The following is a 19,708-nucleotide window of genomic DNA, read 5'->3' as shown; positions in this document are numbered from 1 at the left end:
TCAACTAATATTAATGTCTTTAATGTCTTTAATATTCGGGACTGGGTGTGGCCACGGCAATGTGTTGTAGCTCGTGTCCACAAGAGTCCACTTTGGTCCACAGGATGTAAATTTTGTAATCTGCCATGTCCACAAGGACAACGTTGTGATGCATTACCACCACCAGCTAGAATGGATTGTGGATCCAGAAATGTTCATGCATGGAACGTCAGACTGATGTGGACCAACCCAGACCCTCAGTTGTAGTATGAATGGAACCAAGAGCACACCTGTGTGATCAGAGAAATGTCAAGTTGAATGTGTGTTCGAGCCTTTATTCTGGGGTACTGTGCAATTATTTTGTTCCGAATATTGCATGATTACGTGGAACCATGGTCATATAACCACACCTACCCACAAGTTCCTGTTCATATTCAAGCGCTAAAAGGATCTTAGAAAAACCCCTGCACTATTTGACTGAATACTATGACATCACAACAGTCTAACCCTAATGTACAGATTCCTGTTGGTCTCCATATGTGTATCAACATTCTTTTTAGTCATTGGTTTATTTATAATATTTCTTTCATGCTTACTCTGGTGCATTCAAAGTAAAGAAAGAGAGGGAGAGAGAGAGCAATGTAATACAGTACACTATTAGACATAATTGTAAAGAAAAATTAAAAATAAAGAAAAAGTTAATTGCATGTGTTAGTGTTAGTGAGATTTCAACTCATTTCCTGCCACTGAGTTGGGGGGGCTCCAAACACCCCGACATATTTGGTAACCCTCAATGTTGACTCCATGGCTATGGCCTTGCATAGGGATGGCAAATGTCTTAAGTCACACTCTGTGATGCTAACCATAGCTCTACTGTGTACACCTATTAAGCCCTGGTCCAATTACTGTCAGCCAGAGGATAGGGGTCATCGGTGTCAGCTTGTGTTGACATGTGCAAACTATAATATATGTAGGTCTATGCATGTTGTAACTGTACAAACATTTTTCTTCACACACTGTATAACACTATACAGTAATGTATGTAGTATGTAAAAAGTTTTTTTTTTGTGGATATTATAATTTCTGTCCTTTCCTTTCCTTTCCTTTTGCATCCTTTCTTTTCCTCCCCTCGTCTCTCCTCTCCTCTCCTCTCCTCTCTTCTCCTCGCCTCCACTGCTACATCTGTGCCCTCCATATGAAAGGGAATAGTTTAGCAGGCCTGACAAAGGGCAACACAGAGGAGGCAGAGGTGCTGAGGGAAGCCGGGCACTGCTGGAAAGGTTTCTTATCTGTGTGTGCGTGTGTGTGAGTATATTTGTGTACATGTGTGAATGTGTGTCAATTTGAATACTGCATTTCCCTACCTTTAATGTTTACCGCAAGCATCTGATGGTAAAAATGCATTTGAATACAATATATGTTGTAAAAAGAAGGGAACATTTGCTCTGTAAATAAAAAAAAAATAAGTCAATAGATCTAGTGAGGTAACTCACTGTAATATACAGTATTGTATGTACCTGCTGTGATGTACTTAATGTCAATACAACGTACACATTTCTGTTTAAATGATTTTTACTGACACTGTCACTCATGTGTAGGAGCTATTTAATCATCCTGTGTTCAAGCCATATAGCTAAAAATGTAATGTATATAATTGAATAATATTATTCTTAGAAGAAAAGAAAAAGTAAAGAAAAAGCTTCAAGTTGTCATATATGGTGTGTCTAAAAACAGATCAACACTGACAGTACCTCGTTCCTGCCCCTCACGTCTGTCCAACCGAGCATGCCTGGCCTTCCACATGTTGCCGTCCGACCTTGGCCTGCTGTTGCTGGGGCAACAACAACAGCCACATACTAGCTGCTGTGGCTCTGTTCAGCAGCTCGGCCTCATTATGCTGCTGATGGCTTTGATGTGGTTTGTGAGGCTCTACCTGCATTACTGCAGCCAGTGGCTCTTCCTCCAGGCCATAGCAGTTCCTGTCAACAAGTGAGTTTGCTTCCTTTGATATCGCCCTGCACACACACTCACATACATATGGGTGGGGGAGCATATGGATACACATACACACACACAAAGCACACACATGAACTACATGGACACTTTTTGAGCACACACATAGTGCTGTTGACATACATCCCTCTACATTGAGGATAGATACATACATAGATTACTGAAGCATATAGGCAAACTGCACACACACAAAAACACACACACATAAACACACACACGCACACAACTCAACTGAGATGCATGCAAGCTCTAAAGCACACACACGCAAAGTACATTTGTGATGAAATGGGATGTGGAGGGAGTAAGGAGCCGAGGAGAGAATGACACACATACACACACACACACACACACACACACACACACACACACACACACACACACACACACACACACACACACACACACTGGATACACCCAAATCATCGGTTTGGAATCCCCCCATTAACATTTTAACAAGAATCTCTCAATATTAACAAACCATTGTTGGAGGAGTTTATTGTTTTCACCACACAGCCTTAAGTCCCAAGAGGCTACATTATTTGGAAGGAATTATATTTTATTGTTTGGTACACAGCATTGATAATAAATAGCAATGAAATACCACAGAACTGTTAAATCACATTTTAGCATAGCATATGGCACTGATTTAATTCATCACTATAAAAAGCTGCTTGCAAACATGCATACAGGCAGGTTTTTATTACAATAACATGTGGGGTGCAAACATCGCACATGAAATCATGGAAAGTGATAGAGGAAGGAAGACAGAAAAAAATTTGGCCAAATTAAAAAACTATGCACTGAGAGGGCTTATAGGTGGTGAAAAAATGAAAACCCGAAAACAGAGTGGGTCAGTGTTGGATGACAACTTCCACATGTCAAAATCTGCTGCTCTCCCTCCTAGCATTTCTCTCTCCATGCAATGGTGGTGCCCATTTACAGAGAGAGAGAGAGAGAGAGCAAGTGACAGGTATAGTGGCTAGCATTTCTTCCTCCCCTTTTTTTTCTCTTCTCTAAGTAAGTCTCTCTCTGCCTCCTCCTTCCCCATAATCCACCCTCAGACATCAGCACACAGCAAAGTGTGCCTAGGAGCAACAGAGTCTCTGGCCCCAATGTTGCTTTAGTAATGCTGCTTCAGTAACCTCTGAGTTCTCTTTTTTCCTTTCTTGTTTTTTTTTTCTTTTATACATTGGCACAAGTAAATGAAATAATTCAGCAGTCTTTCAACAGTAATTCAAGACCACTTTCCCATTCAAGTGAAGTGGTCTCAGACTTTTGGACCCCACTGTATATTATTAATGTGCAAGCAGCAATTTTTCTGGGTCTGGTAGAGTCAATATTATCTATTTTCCTGTTGGGTAGTTAATAATTTTATGGCAATGTCTGGTATTTTATATGCTCATTATAGGTTTTTAAAATCTAATCGACTAAATAAACTGTGACTGCAATTGTCAAATAAATACAGTGTAGTAAATAATACAATATTTCTCTCTGAAATGTAGTGGCACAGAAGTATAGAGTAGCATAAAATGAAAATACTCGAGTAAAGAATATTTATCTCAAAATTGTACTGAGTAGTCTTTGAGTAAGTGTACTTTTTTACTTTCCACCACTAATCAGGATCCACATTGCTTTGCAATAGCACTGCAAAAGCTGAAACCAATAGTATCACATGTAGTTTTTAAATTTCAATACAATGTGACATTTGAAGAGACACTATTATTTAATATGGAATGATGCTGCCAATGTCAAAATGCTATTATAATTTATTGAACTGGACGGTTTCATCCTATTATATCAAGATCTACTATAAATTAAATTTCCCCTTATCATTCTTGAAATTAGATTTAAGAGCACAATTTATGTAGAAAATAGAAGCCTACACTAATAAATCTAAAAAAAAACATTAAAAGGGATATATTATGAAAAAAATTTCATTGTTTGTGCACATAAATCTGGGTCTCTGCTGTGCATACTGACCCACAAACTGTGAAATGAGACAATCCAGTGTGTTTTTGTGGGCTACCTATGTCAAAAAACGTGGTTCAACATTCAGATTTGCCACTCCTTCCTACATAAGAAGAAGGCACATTACATTTCTACCACCCTCTATGTGAGTATCTCCCCCATAGCTCCAACCACAGCTTGAGAACTACCTTGCAAAGGTGCACCATAGACAGGTTTCTGAGCGACATCATCAGATAAATGTGTGCACAAGTAGGGGGCAGAAAACGTCCCAAAATGAGAGAAAGCCTATGAGGAGATCAACGTGAAAAGTGGTTTTGTGCCTAAAACTGCATGAATTGAAAAAATAATGAATGGAAAATGTCGATTATCCCAAGAAGGAAACGTAGTTCCAGTGAATTGGTCAGAGCTCTGGATTTTATGAAGTCTGTGGTTGGTTTTACATTGAAACTGCAGGAATAAACACTAGTTTTAAGGTAAGACAGCTCACACTGTTACTGTGTGTTTAAGGCTGATTAATAAATATTGCCAAGGATCTGTTATTGATGTATGTTAAGAGTTGCAGTTTGGGATTTGGTGACAGCTGAGAGAGGGGCAGACTGATGGCTTTAGATGCAATTTGTGTCACTTTGTCATGCTTATAATTTTCCAGAAAATTCTAAACAGGTGCACAGAGTATCTTTTCATGATCCCGTGTGGCTGATCAGTAATACTGTTTAAACCCTGTTTTTACACACTTTGTCACCAGTGGCACTCTGCCTGTTTACACCGCAGTCATCTCCAATATGAGATTTTGCATTAATTTAATATAGCTGGCATATATCCAGTGTCTGTTATATTTTGAAAGAGCAGGATTTTCACACATGTTTATGTTACAAATATAATACCCACAACAAGCGTGTGCTCTTAACCTTTGCAGCAGGCAAACAGCATGACAACATACTTTTTTTTTTAATGCTTAAGTTGTTCTTTTAAGTTTCACCCGTGCTGTCAGTTGATATTTTTGGACACAAGGTATTGTTCTTGCTTTAGGTGTGGTAGTTGTAAAAAGCATAGTTAACTGTTAATAAGTTCACAATAATGGAATTTATTAACCTTAGAAAGGCATTGTTGTCGCTTTAGAGCCAGTAGATGCAAAAAGCATAGTTAACTGCTAATAAATGCATAATAAAATTTGTATTAATCTTAATAAAGCAACAAAAAAAAGTTTAGTAAAGGTTTAACAATTACATTATAAGGGAAGTTTGTTAAATTCAATATATGTGTTTGTAATGCTATTATAAACAATTATAAGACATTCACAAGGCTTTTATTGACATTCTTAAGCAGTCTCTGAACTGTTAACAAGTTTCTTATAAGTGCTTATGAGTGTCTTATAATCTAACAATAAACGTGTTAATGATGTTATTGTTAACACATATAGTCTTATTAACACATAATAATGTTAATTGGCATCTTATTAGGTTTTATAAGGGCCTTATTACCTATTAATTGATGCTGATTACAAGGACCTTAATATAAAGCTACCGTGACTACCACATATCCTGTTGATAAAATTTATGTCTGATGACTTGTTCCTGGACCCACCAGTTTCTGCTCACAGTATGAGACAACCTTAGAGGAGTTATCACTGGGTGGGTATCATGCTTCAGTCCAATGGTGGTCTGGAGACAACACAGCAGCCAACAGCATCAGGAAGGTCTTGGGGTATCCACAGGAAGACACGTCAGGATGACCACTGTGACTTTCTCTGAGGATTCCAGGATCAGCTGGAGAAAATCTTTATCTCGATATAGAGCATGATCTGGATTCTGTATATAAGTTGTGGCTTTGCTATTTTGTGCATTATATATATCCCCAATTTATATTTCCATTTAATTTAAAAAATAAAGCAAATTATTTTTAAGGAGGGGATGGTCATTTTAAATTTAGGTAAGTTTAGTTGTAATGATCTTCTATATTAGTTTTCTTTCAAACAAGTTTCATGTAATTACACTGTTTAAACCGGCCACATGAAAAACATATTCAATTTCATGGAGGTATAAGGGTGAAAAGCCTTATTCATTTAACTTCCTGGCTAGGAGAATGTGAAATAGAGTTTTGCTACTAATCATATTTCTACAAGTGGTAAATAGTGACACAAGACATCTCTTTGTTTGAAAGTCAAACTTTATTAGAGTGTCGACAGATCACAATATATATTATTCAGTATTAGCTACAGTATTTTGAAAAGGGATCATACGGATAATCTGAATCACTGACAAACATTTTAAAACATAAATACTGTATGGCAATAATTGTCTGACAGTAAAAACTTAAGTGAAAAGATCCCAGTTATTCTGAGAAACATGGACAGTACAGTTCTCACAATAGCTGCAGATAGTTTGGGTACTTGGCAGTTTAAGTACATAAGAAAGATACGTTGTAAGATCAGTAATTTCACCTTCAGTTGTGTTGACATGGTACAGAATATAGTCAAATATATTGCCATGCAAAGTTGCTGCCTAATAATGATAAGTGTTACTGGTATGATGTAACAAACAGTTAGGATAACACATGAGGACAGTGGTTACGGTTCTTACTATACTATTACTGTGGTTACTTTATTACTTTTATTAGGTGCCTTTTTTAACAGATATAAATACTTGACTAATGTTTCACATCTTCTGTTGTTACATATCTTACTTTCCACCCCCACATCTTGACAATTACTACAGGAGTATCTTAAATGACATACTGTTTTTTGGGAATGCTAACTTACTGCTAGCACGTTACCTCCGTATCCCCTCACAGGAGATGCTTCCTACTTTACTGGGCTCTCCAGGTAATTTTTCACAGACGTTCCCGTAAAGACAAACATAAAACAGAGTTTTTGTTTACAGTTTGGAGGGTTTATGCATGAATAGTAACCTAAATATTATGTGATAGAGAGATATAAATACCAATATTTAGCTTAGTGAAACATCAGGGAAACCTGTAATCTTGGATGCCGATGTTGTATATTCCTTCCAGGTTAGGGATCAGACTGCTGCTCGAACTTGTGCAGTTGTTGGTTTAGATAGTCAAGATACAAGTGCTGCTAAACTTGGTTACAGTGTTTTCTGTTTCTGAAATAGTGAAAAAGAGAAAGAATGTCTGGTTGTAAAAGAACATATTGTTCATTTTGATGATTGATATTGAGTTAGTGCTTGATTTCCATTTTATTCTGCCACAAAAACAATCAATACCAATGATATATTCGATCAGACATTGGGTTTCAACTGTAACCCCAACCCCCTCACCCGAACCCTCTGTCTGATATGACAAGTCTGGTGTTTAGCTAGCAGTAGCTTGTCCATGTTTGGTTTGGCCTGATGACGAGAGAGGTAGGCTTTCCACCATCTTTACAGATCCTGTATGAAATAGAAGAAACATAGCAATATGCAGGTGCAAATGATGTATCAATGATCAAGCTTGATTCTTACCATGTACACAGGCGCAAACGGTGCACCAATGAACGAGTTCCATTCTTACCATGTTCTCAGGTACTGTGTTCTTGGCAACTGAAATACCTCTGTTTTCCTGGCTGTTAAGATGCCCTGGTGGAGCAGATGTGGAAGACCGGAAACACGGCTTGGAGTTGGTAGGCAATTCCTGCTCAGGTCTGTGGGAGCTGACCAGTGAGAGCAGACTGGAATTTTTGGGAGGGGAACATTAAAGAGACAGGAGCTAAAACCGAACATTTCAGACAGAGGGTGAAAAGAGGTGCTGCAGAAATGGACAGTATGAGAAAAATAATGTGGTTTATGAACATTAAAGCATGTACACATTTTTAGTAGACCCCTGAAATAAAAATATGAACCTGATATGGGCATAACATGTCTCATTTAAACTCTTCTGTCTTTATCAGTCAGTGGGTGAGATAATCTCTGTTCTCTGGCAGGACTTTTGGAGGAAGTAATCTGTGTGTTAAGATATTTGCCTAAAATAAAACACCAATGGACTTCTACTGTCAGATTAATGGACAGAATCTGAGAGATGTTTGAATCTTGGAGCATATTAGATGGAAATTAATGACCAAAAACTCGACCTTTCCTCCCACACCACTGGCTTTACCTCCTCCTGACTAATGGCAAGATTAAGAAACTCATGAGGCTTGCTGTGAATGAGGAGTCTAATTTACAATAGGGAGCCTGGATAAGCTCTGTCATGTAACAGCATAGGTGTTGATACTACTACTTGTAGCTTCTTTCAGTTTGATTTTATTACTTTATTTATGTATTTGACTTCAATTCACTTATCTATAGATTATCAAGCTAATAAAATTGACCTTTTATACATATTACATGTAACCATCAGGGCAGCACAGACTAGTAAAACAGCCAATTATAATGTTAATTGTCATTAATTAAATATGATTGAATCAACCACAAACAATATAACAGAGTGTGTGAATTGCTGAAACCAGTTGGTTTTGAACTGCAAAGCATCAAAAACACAAAAATACTGCAGTCATATCGACACATCCACACAATTCACTCACAGTCCATACACATCCACATCACCCACCTCCGTTTCTTCTCCCGCCAGGTTCCAGTTCCACACACACACGGTGGAGCTTGTATACCAGAGTTCCTTGCTCCACATCTGGGAGGAACTGGCGATGCTGGTGGTGGGTCCCCTGACCTTGAACGCATTAATGTTCTTGCTGGTTCTGATCAGATGGGGCTGTCAACAGACATTTGGTTCACTCCCTTCCTTCATGTCAAAGTTTATCATGGCTCAGGGAGTGTGGACAGTCCTCGACCCTCTGGCAGTCTTTGCAGTGGACGCCGTCCTTGGGGTAAGTCACTTAAAAATAGCTTGGTCACTTGTGCACTTTAAATAGCAGTTCACTTATCTTGGCAAAGTGACTTTAGATTACAAAAAAAAAAAAAATCCTAGTTAAACAGCATTGTAATAGTTATGTCTGACCTAATAAACTATATTTTGTGCTATTTACTAAGAAATGAATCCAAGTCTTTGTGATTTTGTGATGTAAGATGTAGGGTGAGAGGAACACCAGCTGAACAATATGTAAACTAAGTCTTTGAGCCATAATGCGATCTTCTTTTGATTACATGATTTCTTCCCCATATTGTGAATGTCCATTCTCATACATCTAACAGTTCTAGAGTACAGATTTGTCTTTTTTTTCCTGTTCATTAAATCTTTGTCTCCTCAGCGTCTCACCTACAGCCCCGACACGCCAGTGGGTGATGCAGCCAAGCTTTACTGGCACTTCTTTCAAGCTGACCAATCCGGTGCAGTGGGGTTGCTTATCACTCTCTTCCTCTACACAGTCCTTTTCCTGCTCTCCATCACCATCCTCTCCATTTACCTGCTCAGGTGAGACAAATATGATGGTGGCTGATGAGTAAAGTAGCACTCTCAGGTCTCCGTTGTCTTAAATGAATGTACATGACGAAAAGTATAGAATACCTTAACCATTTCTTACCTCACCAGCCTACTATACCAAACTGCAATGAGACCCCGATCATAGTCAGTCTCCTCTCTGAGTAATGAATTCCAGAAAGAAAGGTTTATAAACATAAATAAACATATCTCAGACACTGACATACTACAATCTTCACGACTGGACAGTCTGTCGTCAAATGTTACAGTGAGTTATAACCAAAGCCAGTATTACAGTGATTTAGCAATTTCACATATATAAAGTAGATTTTAGTACATTCTACCATGGTTCCCTTGTTTCTGATCATAATAAAAACATTATAGGTGATACAGTGGGCACATATTAGCACAATCATCCCACTCAAGTAGTTAAGAGGAATGGATAAAAGACCTAATGTTTCTATCTACTCTACCTTCAGTGCAAGAAGGGAAAAAATCCTCAGGATGTCACAAAGAGGAAAAAACCCCAAACTGACCCAATTTCTAATGTCTCATTTATTCAGAATGGATAAATACGAAGATAAAGCATGATTATAATAAGATTACTTGTTTTTTTTTCTCTTAGGTACACTGATTTCAGATCGTAATTACAATAACCCCAAAACCCCTTAAAGAACCATAATATATCACTCTGGTGTCCCTGATACTCTCTTGTTGTTCTTACATCTGGGCATTATTTGTCCAAAACATTTACAACTGATATTAAACATACTACTAATACATACTACTAAGGGAATCAATGCACAAAATTGATTATAACAGTCATCATACAGAGGAAAATTGTTAAAAGAAATCTAAGCTTAACAAATCAATGCAGACTCTGGGCATAAACACAAATACTATTTTGATTACATTATTGGATCAAGTTCAGGCTCCTTTTTTATGTCATATTGATCTTTAACCTCTGACTTTGAACTGTGCATCTGAACTTCCTGGTGGCTGAAAAACACCACAACACAGCTCAAGCTGCGGAAGTGGGGAATTATCATTTGGGTATTTTTGAAATGACACAGCCTCTAGGGACAGTCTGTCAATGAACAGGGAGACCCTTTGTGAAACACTCTGGCCCTGACCTGCCTACTATTCTCAAGCACCCGTTGAAACAAAACTCCTTTCACCCCCAGAGCCTTGTGCCCACTCTACTGCATCCACCATTTCTTTCCCTCATCTGTCCACAGAAAAACAGAAAACAACAGAAAATGAAAATAAATGTTGATCTAATTCATTTTGATTTTATTGTGGCAAGGAATTACTTTTGCAGTTATGCATCAACCTCACACATCTACATACACTTATCAGAGTTATCAGTCACAAAAAGAGCAAGAAATTCACACATGCACCACACATTTTCCTTTTTGAACATACCATACTCTGCAATTAGTTGGAAAATTGAAAGCATTTCTAATTCAAAAGTTATATGTTTTGATATAGTGTGAACATATAACCCCCTTACATTTTATGATTAGGCTGAATGTTTTGCATGGTTGGTGTCACTTCAGGTTTCATACATACTGAAATTGTCTGCATATACCTTGTAGTGAATGCACATACTCTATCTTAATGCACTGTGTGTTCCATTCATGTCATGCAGATTTAGGTCAACCATGCTGAAGCATTTATTTGCTGGGTTTGTACTGTCCCTAACTATTGAGTCAAATATTGTCTTTTTTCTCAGTTTTATAACTTTACAGGAGAATGACACTGCAGCTGGAGGGTGGACTTAAACAGGCACTGCATAACTACAAATTCCAAATTTTCAGCTTGAAAGATGAATATTCTACTTTTTAAATAATAGAAAGTAAGCATTTTTGCAGCATTGATGTAAAAAAAAAAAGTAGAAGGGTGGATGATAAATTACTGAATAATGCAACTCAGTATTCATCCAAGGTGTGTTCTCCCACCCTTATGCAAGACCAAATTCCATTAATGGCTCAAAAGTAAGAAAACGCTTATTGAATTAATCAGTTTGAGATTGGCAGCTGAGAGAGGGTGCCATCTAATTTCAGTAAGCGGGACACTTATTGGGCTCCAGCTAAATGGACAATATTAAAACAGCAGCCAGGAATAATGACTTCTGTCACTCATCCGCCACTTGGGTTTGTATTGAATGTAGGCCACGAGGATGAAGTAAGGATGATAATTTTATGAGTTACAGTTTCCTATTGGCTGCAAGGAAGGGGCTCTGACACAGAGTATGACCTATTTCTAAAAAAAATGCCTTGGGCTATATGTATAGATAGAATGGATTGTTATCCTTTTTTAATTACATTTTAGGCAGCCTTTATTCACAGGCTGCAAAAATACATACTATCAGTGATGTGTTTTACACATCTATCCTCTTTGAAACTTCAAAAACACCAACAAGAGTGATTTTACATTAATAGTGGTGCAAGTGATACATCAAAATGATTAGAAAGTTTAAGACTAAAAAAAATACTTGTGTTTGTGGGGGCTTCTGTGTGGAAGGGTATTCAGTCAACACTGTCTACTAGAAATTAAGTTTCTATACAAGTTTCTATCACACCAGACCACATACTTTCCTTAACCTTAACCAAGTGCTGTGAGTGCCTAAACATTACCATAAAATTTAATAATGCAATAGTCACTACAAGTGGATATTGTACTGCAAGATCAGATATTTTGGCAGAAAACAAATACACTGTCTGTGAACATTTTATTGATATGTTCAGTACTAATGTGTTTATGACTTACCAAATACATAAAATAACAAAATATCCAAATTACGTTAATAGAAATTGTAATACAGTTGCAATTGTGTCTCATACAAAATGTATTTGCTGTTGCAAGGTTGCCTTTGTATATATTTTCATACAGTACAGTATACCATTTAAACAGGAACTGACTCAGAGGTAAGGGGGCAGTGACACTCTACTTCATAACTTACCACCCCTTCTTACAGGAGAATTGCACTGATTGGTAATTGTATTTTTTTAAATTTCATGTTTACGGGAATGAGATCAGGAGGCAGGACTCTTGTGTTGTGTTTGGCATTTAGGGCATAATACTCTATATAGCATATTCAATGAATATCTTTTAAGTCAAAGCAACAGGAAATATTGCATAATTCTTGAAACTTTATTTGAAATTTTCCTTTAGCCTATAATAAGACAGAAAGACAATGAATATACAAATATGAATGGATGTAATCGTCTGCAGTACAAAGGCACATTTTTGTAATAATATACATTTAATGTAGGTTTCCCCATACAAAAATACCCTACCCTGTATTTTTATCCGCCGCAGTCATGTTGTCATCAATATTCTGTTTAAATGTATTCCATGAGTTAAATGAAAATTACTGACATGGGACTAATCATCCCAGTCATATCCCACATTTAAGAATTACGTACTTGCATTCAGGGCACTTCCTACACCAAGGAAATGAACCTGTTTTAAAACACAGAGATGCAAAGATAGTGAGTTCCTCCAAAAGAAATGTTGCACAAATAAATGAGAAGCCCGATTCAAGTGTAGGATGAAAATGAATGTATGCTATTCCTTTGTCTGAGGTCAAGATTCTACAAACAACATCCCTCTCCCAAGAGCAATGGGGAATGATGCTGAGTTCAAAGCTCCATACCAGCTTCTTGTATAAATCCCTGTCTCCTTGATGTTGCTTTTATTTAAGAGTTGATTACCGTCTGAAAGGCTAGAATCTCTATGGAAGGGCACAAGGTGTGTTGGTGTGATGGCCAGCCAAGTCATTTGTTTACAGACATGGTGATTCTTTTTAGGGGTTGGCTGCGTGCACCCTTGTGTGGTAAAAGAAACATAACATTTTGGTGATCTGTGCTCATTTGGAGGTATGAATCAATATGCCTTCTGCTGTGCCGAATGTTTTCTTGTGATTCAGGCTGGTCTCTCCAGACACATCTACATCCAGCACGTCTGTTGGATCTGCCATCTTTGAAGCTCAGCATCAACAGTGAAGAACATCCCAGGATCTAACTCCCACACATTAACAGATGTAAAACCACGCAGATTTACAACCAAACACAGACATAGCTACAGTCAGCTTGTGTTAGCAAAGTGCATCCCCCTTACAGGCCAATTTGTTTGATTCCTTTTGCTCTTTCATTGTATTTGAATTGCTGTATTAGACTGCTATAGTGTTACACAGAGTGTTACACTTCAAATGTGCTTTGTGTAATCAATAAAAGTTGTTTATGTTCTGCCAGCAAGTTTGGATCCTTTTGACTTGACTTGTTCTATAAAAGCCAACCAATAGCAAAAAACAGTAAAAAAAAAAAAAAAAAAAAGAGGACATGATACTGTTTACTATAGAGGTAGCCATAGACCTATTTATTTGTAGTTATCATCTTTGACACAAGGTAAAGATTCATGTTTTGACTAGCTTTGGAATTTAACCCTATGTGGCCTTTACATGGAGGATGCAGTGAATTAATATGCAACACTCCTGCTTCCACTTAACCCTCCTCTCTTCTTTTTTTCAACCCGCACCTTCCAGATTCCACAATGATGGTCACATATTGGACGTCTTTCAGCGGCTGACAGCCAAGGAAGGGACATACTTCCTGCCTCAAGACCTGGAGCTGTCCAATCAGGAACTGAGCTACATTGTCAAGAAGGCAGAGCAGTGGAGAGGCTTCAATGGGGAGAGGCGTAAGGTAAGCATCTCACTGCACTGCAGCCTCTCCTGTATCTCCCTTTTCCTCAAACCCTTGGTGATTATTTGGGCTATTGACTGTTTTCATAAGGACAGAATGCGCTAAAAGGTCATTGATACTACTCTGTTAGATTGGTCTGTGTAAAAGGGAGGAATTAGAGTTGGTTGTCTCTAACTCTGGGAGGTTTCTACTATGGTACAGCGCTGAAAGAAATCCTGGCTTTGGCAGGATGACTGTGATACTGAAAGAACATTTAATGGCAGCCATGATGGTGTCACGCTGTCCATCATTCCCTCATTCAATTTGATTAATTTAACAAAGATATTATATCCGAGAGGATGTATAGAATAGGCTGAAATTTTCTTTAGTTACACTTCAGAAAGCTGAGAATTCATCTCAGAAGTGTTTAGCTTCATTCTAATTAGTACAAGATAATTACCAAAACAGAAACTCGGCATGCAGGTTGCCTGATTAGTCTGTGGAAACCTATTTCTGAATATATTTTATTAAAGAAAGATTGCACAATCAATATACATAGTGGGATGCACGTGCATATGCTATACTGGGCATCCCCTTAATGTGAACAACTTGGTATAAGGACATGCAGGATTCCACTTTACATTAATGCGTGTCTCCATGAAATAACTATCGCTGAGGAGAGGCTGTCACATGTTTGACAGCCCAGTATAGGTCAGTTAGGATGACACTGGGCATGCCAATGTATTAGCACCTAGCCTACATCCAATGTAAAATCTTTGCATAGTGATTGAAAATGTGACTTTTTGAGATAAGGGAAACAGCATGCAGCGATCAGACTGCAGCCCCCTCTAATTTAATCTGTAAGATTTGTTAGCGGCACACATCGCTTGGTCTTCACCATGTTCATTAACTCTCATGCTCTTTACTTGCACATGTTCATGTGGCTATAGAGGGGTAAAATAGAACCCAAAACTACATGATGTTCTCTGGTGAAAGATGGACTTGAATGACAGGAACTGATTCACCATCTTGTCTTACAAGGGAGGGAAAACAGATTCAGCCAACAATAAACATGTTCTGTGATGTTAACATTTTTATGATTATGATTTTTTTAAAATTACTAGAATATAAATTTCCTCTGTTAAACGTATGTGGAGGCAAATTAGTTTACACATTGAAGGTTTACCTCCCACAGTGTGAATGAAGGCGATCATTACAAACAGGATTAGAGGCAGACAGTTAACAGAAATTTTTCAAGTAGTGATTGATAGTGTTTCAGCCAAAATAATTTTAAGTCAATGAGGAAAAATTCTACTGTTCCTAACTAAATTATTCAAATGAGTTGATTCATACAAATGGAAATAATGATTGCAGTTCATCAATTGGTGTCTATACAAGTTAGTTTTGCTTGAGGGTTGATCTGTTGTTCCATAAACTTTACTGAGCACTATGTGCCATCATAGAAATCTTAGGATTGCTAGAATAGCAACCATCATTTTGACTGGACATAATATCAGTAGGTGACCTCTCTTAATGTGCTCTTGATTTAAAATCTTATCAAAACTGAGCTTGTGAAAAGTACAGAAGATGATGAATATTGCATAATACATACATAATTGGTCCTTGAAAATGGCACATTTATCTTACTTGAAATTGTCTTACAATCCAGAATTACATTCACAAGATAAGATAATTTGTGCTATGCATAACTCACTGCATACATAAACTGTTAAACTGCTGTTTTTTTACAACATCCTATTTATTACACCTTGTAAGCTTTAATGATCTACAACCCCGGTTCTGAGAGGTGACTACACTACTACTAATGGGATGGTGATGGACCTGTTTATTGTGAGAAAATTGAACCCCCCAATGTTTGGAGACTTTGACAGAAATTGCACCCCCAAAGTTTGTGATTATGAAAGTGCTTCATTTCGCTTCACCACTTTTGCCGTGGTGGCACTGCTAAATCACCCTTGCTTACTGCATATCTGCCTCCAAATCAACAATTACAGCATACTTCATATTGTCCCTAATTTGGCGTTGTTAAACTGATAGAAAAGCTAACAGGTTAACACTCCAACATGATGAAAATGTAGGGTTATTGCATTTTATGATTTTTACATTATTCAAGTGGGCCATTTCTCATCAAACTAAGATTGGCCTTGCCATTATTTCATAATTATTGTAACAATTTCTCCTGTGAAAAGGGTCACTTTCCTAATTCCTAACTCAGCAAAGAAATATCCCTATTTGACTAATTTGCCTACATGAAAATTTTTGTCATTTTTCCCTCATTAACTATTTATCATAGACAGGAAATATATATATATATATATTCATGAAGGCAAGCAGAGGAGCAGCCTGACAGAGCTGAAACTAATATTTTGCAACTCTAATGATTTTTTGCATCCTTAATTAGATAGAATAAGGTTGATATGAGTAGGTCAGGATGTAGTGTTTTTCATTAAAAATACATTTCCGAAACTGTATTCTAAATGTGCCCTTGCAATTAAATAATGAATTTAATGGACGCAATTAATATCAGAGGCAAGGGCATAATTTTAATAACAGTGGCACGAGGCCTTCATTAGCTAAGTGAGGAAAAAGAGAGATGAAGAGAAAGAAAACAAGGCACTCATAGGAACAGCAGTAGTCTGATATAGAGAAAGTTACTCTACACTCTTAAAAGGATATAGTATGATATTTTTAAAAAAATCTGATCTGGGGTAAACAGGAATGCAAATCTCCCTTGTGTGTATAACCCAATTTGATACCAGTTGTATGTCAGGTGCCAGACAGAGCAACTGAAAACGAAAAATCATTTGCAGAATCACAAGTGAAAGGTTAATCTAATACTTAAGGTAGGTTATAACATGCAGCAGCAATTTTAGAGCTTCTTCTGTAACACCCCATAGAGGTTTTTCAGCTGCATTTGATAACAGGTAGCAATCTGTTGCTTGACTGTGTTTAAGTCCAGAAACCTCTAATAGTAACAAGTTACAATTTTTTCAGCCAGTTTGCGCAATGCTTAACCAGGCAATCTTTGGTTTTTCAGTGCTTGAAGTTTCCAGATCTTGAAACTTTGTTGCATCACCTGCAGTATTAACTATAATGAGTAATCAACCTAATGGGACAACCAGATTATTCATTATTTTTACACAGTAACTTTGAGCAGATTTTAATTCAAGATATACATAAGAGAACAGGTTATCAAATTCGGCATTATTGGAGGAAATGTATTTGTAGCTTCTTTAGCATCAGAAGTTTCCCAAAATCATGTGTATTATTGTGTTAATCAAGTAATACAAAATGAGAGATGATTAATTATATTAAAACTAGTTTTCTGGATGTGCTGTGCTGTAACTTAGAACTCAGCAGAATCTTTCTGACCCTGTATCTCCCTCCAGCACTGAAACAATAAAAAAAAAAACACATTCAATAACCAACCTGCAAATGGCCTATTATTATCAAACTTGTAATTTTCGCAATGTGGTCATAAAATATAATCTAATTTTTACTTTCACACCAATTAATTTTATATTATAGATTCCTCCATGGCATATGATCATTTGAGTTGCTTCAAGGTTTAAATAATACTCTCAGGTTAAAATGTCAGCAGTAGATCGTATTGGCTAAGCAAAGAGGGTGAATGAGTCAAGGACCAATCTACTTGTGTGCTCTTCAATTTCGTCTCAGGAAGGAAGTTATAAGAATGAGTTTCCATCAAAAACCATTAGCCTCACATGTTGTGGATGAATAGGTGAACAGCTGAGAGAGGGTGTATTAGCTCACCAAGCAATTATGCCATTTGACATACTTGAAATTATTTAAGAATTACCTCACACTTTTTGTTCCTCACTGCGATTAAGCTATGTAGCAGACGTGGACATATGTTACATGATTAGTGTGTTGTTGTTCCATTTTTGCTTTAATTAATTTAATGTTCTTATATCCCTCTTTATGGTGAAATGTGGTTGATTGGGTCGTCACTTGGCACATATCCTGGAATACAAACAAAATAAAGTATGTCTTTGCATTTCTGTTACTCAGTATGTTGGTGGTATTTCTTTTTGCTAAAAAAAGGACATAGTAAGGAGGTTGCCAGAGAAACTTAGTGTAAGGGGAAACTGACCTCCTGTAAGAAACAAACCCATAGGTCATCTGTGCAAGCAGGTTATTATGACCCATAGTTACATTTTATAGTAGGCAACCTCTACTGGCTTTAGTACTTCTGATGGGTGGGTGGATGGGTTGAGAAAATACAGGAGTTTCACATCGGAAACCACTGTTCGTTTCCCTGTGTGAAACCAATAGTCATGGATGTTTCTTTTATCCACAACTGTTCCACAACTTTAACCACCCATTTAGTATTGTAACCATGATGATGAGCGTTCTCTAACCTTAAGGAAGTACTTATTTAACCCCAACAACAATATTTTCCTAAACCTAACCAAGTAGTTTTTGTGTCTGAACCTCACCGTGACAATTCAATAAACTTAACCACGGGTTTATTATTGTTACAATGACATCGGAGGTCTGTTACGTCTGCCACTGGTACGCTCCTATGGCTCGTGTCTGAGGGTAGAGACAAGTGACCTACAGTACATCTTCGTTTAAGTTTGAGGACTTGTTGTGTAAGGGCAATGTGACTGTGTTTGTATCATTTTTTTTAAGGTTTAGCACAGAGGCTAACAAAACCTGTGGAAAAAGCATATCAAAAGCTGAGAGATTTTCATAGGAAACTGCAGTTGACACTGCAGATTACTCAGTTAGAGGCAAAAAAAAAAAATCTTTACTTTCCTAGTGCTTTTAGTGCTATGAAGCTCTGAGCTAATGAGGGTGTTAGCATACTCCACATCATTACCAGGGGTTTTGTAATGAGCCCCATTAATTATGTAAAGGCAGTGATGCAGATGGACCTAATTAATTGTCTCCTGTCACCCTCTTGATTACTGTACCTGGAAGGGAGGTGTTAATTTCTGTAATACTTAAGCAGGTATGCAAACTGTTTTGTCAGAGCCACTGTTATGACAATGACAGAGTAGAGTGCCAACTTACCCATTGCAAAGCTCTTTTGCTGTTAATTTTCAACAAAAGGAAACTTTCCCAGTACTGGTGGTAGTGACATTGTTATAATTGAAAGAGGGAGGGAGCGATTAAAAGAAGTGGGGAAGGAAGAGGAGGGGGGTAGTATGGTGGCCTTGGAGATGTTTTCACAACCTTAACATTTGCGTACCTTTGTGCCATTTGCCTCCATATGTCTAGGTAATGGGTTACCAGCGGGTGAGTTTAGGAACACCCAATGTGCTTTGCAACAGCAGTGTGGTTGGTGGGGAGTAAACCTGTTGTGAGTCAAACAGCACAGATTGGAAGGGTAATGATAGTCTGAGTCTGGGAGTCTGGCTGTTAATCATATAAAATGTATTAATATGTGTAATTTTAATCTACAACATCAACAGGATTGTACCACCTGACCAATGAGAGATACCAGGGTCATATTTTTTCGACTAATTAGGACAAAATAAAACATTGTTTTAATCTCATTCCAAAAGTTAATTTAGAAATGATATATATTACCTTGCCTTTCAGACAAAATAATATGATGTAGATACATTTGCCTACAGAACATAAACATTTAGATAGCCATGGGGAGACACACCTCTTCACCCAACCCTGTTTCCTGAAAA

At 37.4% G+C, this 19,708-nt stretch overlaps 1 protein-coding gene across 1 annotated transcript in view; it reads left to right on the top strand.

Moving 5' to 3' along the window:
- ofcc1 (orofacial cleft 1 candidate 1) overlaps window positions 1–19,708 on the top strand; it is a 163,235-nt gene that overhangs the window by 114,395 nt on the left and 29,132 nt on the right. The window contains exons 18-21 of the mRNA XM_040127536.1: window positions 1,714–1,968; window positions 8,527–8,779; window positions 9,161–9,324; window positions 13,880–14,039. Of these exons, the coding sequence (XP_039983470.1) occupies window positions 1,714–1,968; window positions 8,527–8,779; window positions 9,161–9,324; window positions 13,880–14,039 (832 nt within the window). The remainder of the gene's footprint in view (window positions 1–1,713; window positions 1,969–8,526; window positions 8,780–9,160; window positions 9,325–13,879; window positions 14,040–19,708) is intronic.

The sequence above is a fragment of the Xiphias gladius genome, chromosome 5 (genome assembly GCF_016859285.1).
Source record: "Xiphias gladius isolate SHS-SW01 ecotype Sanya breed wild chromosome 5, ASM1685928v1, whole genome shotgun sequence".
In the NCBI taxonomy this organism is placed as follows: Eukaryota; Metazoa; Chordata; class Actinopteri; order Istiophoriformes; family Xiphiidae; genus Xiphias; species Xiphias gladius.
The sequence above is the reverse complement of the archived record's forward strand: the minus strand, read 5'-3'. Positions and strand labels throughout refer to the sequence as shown.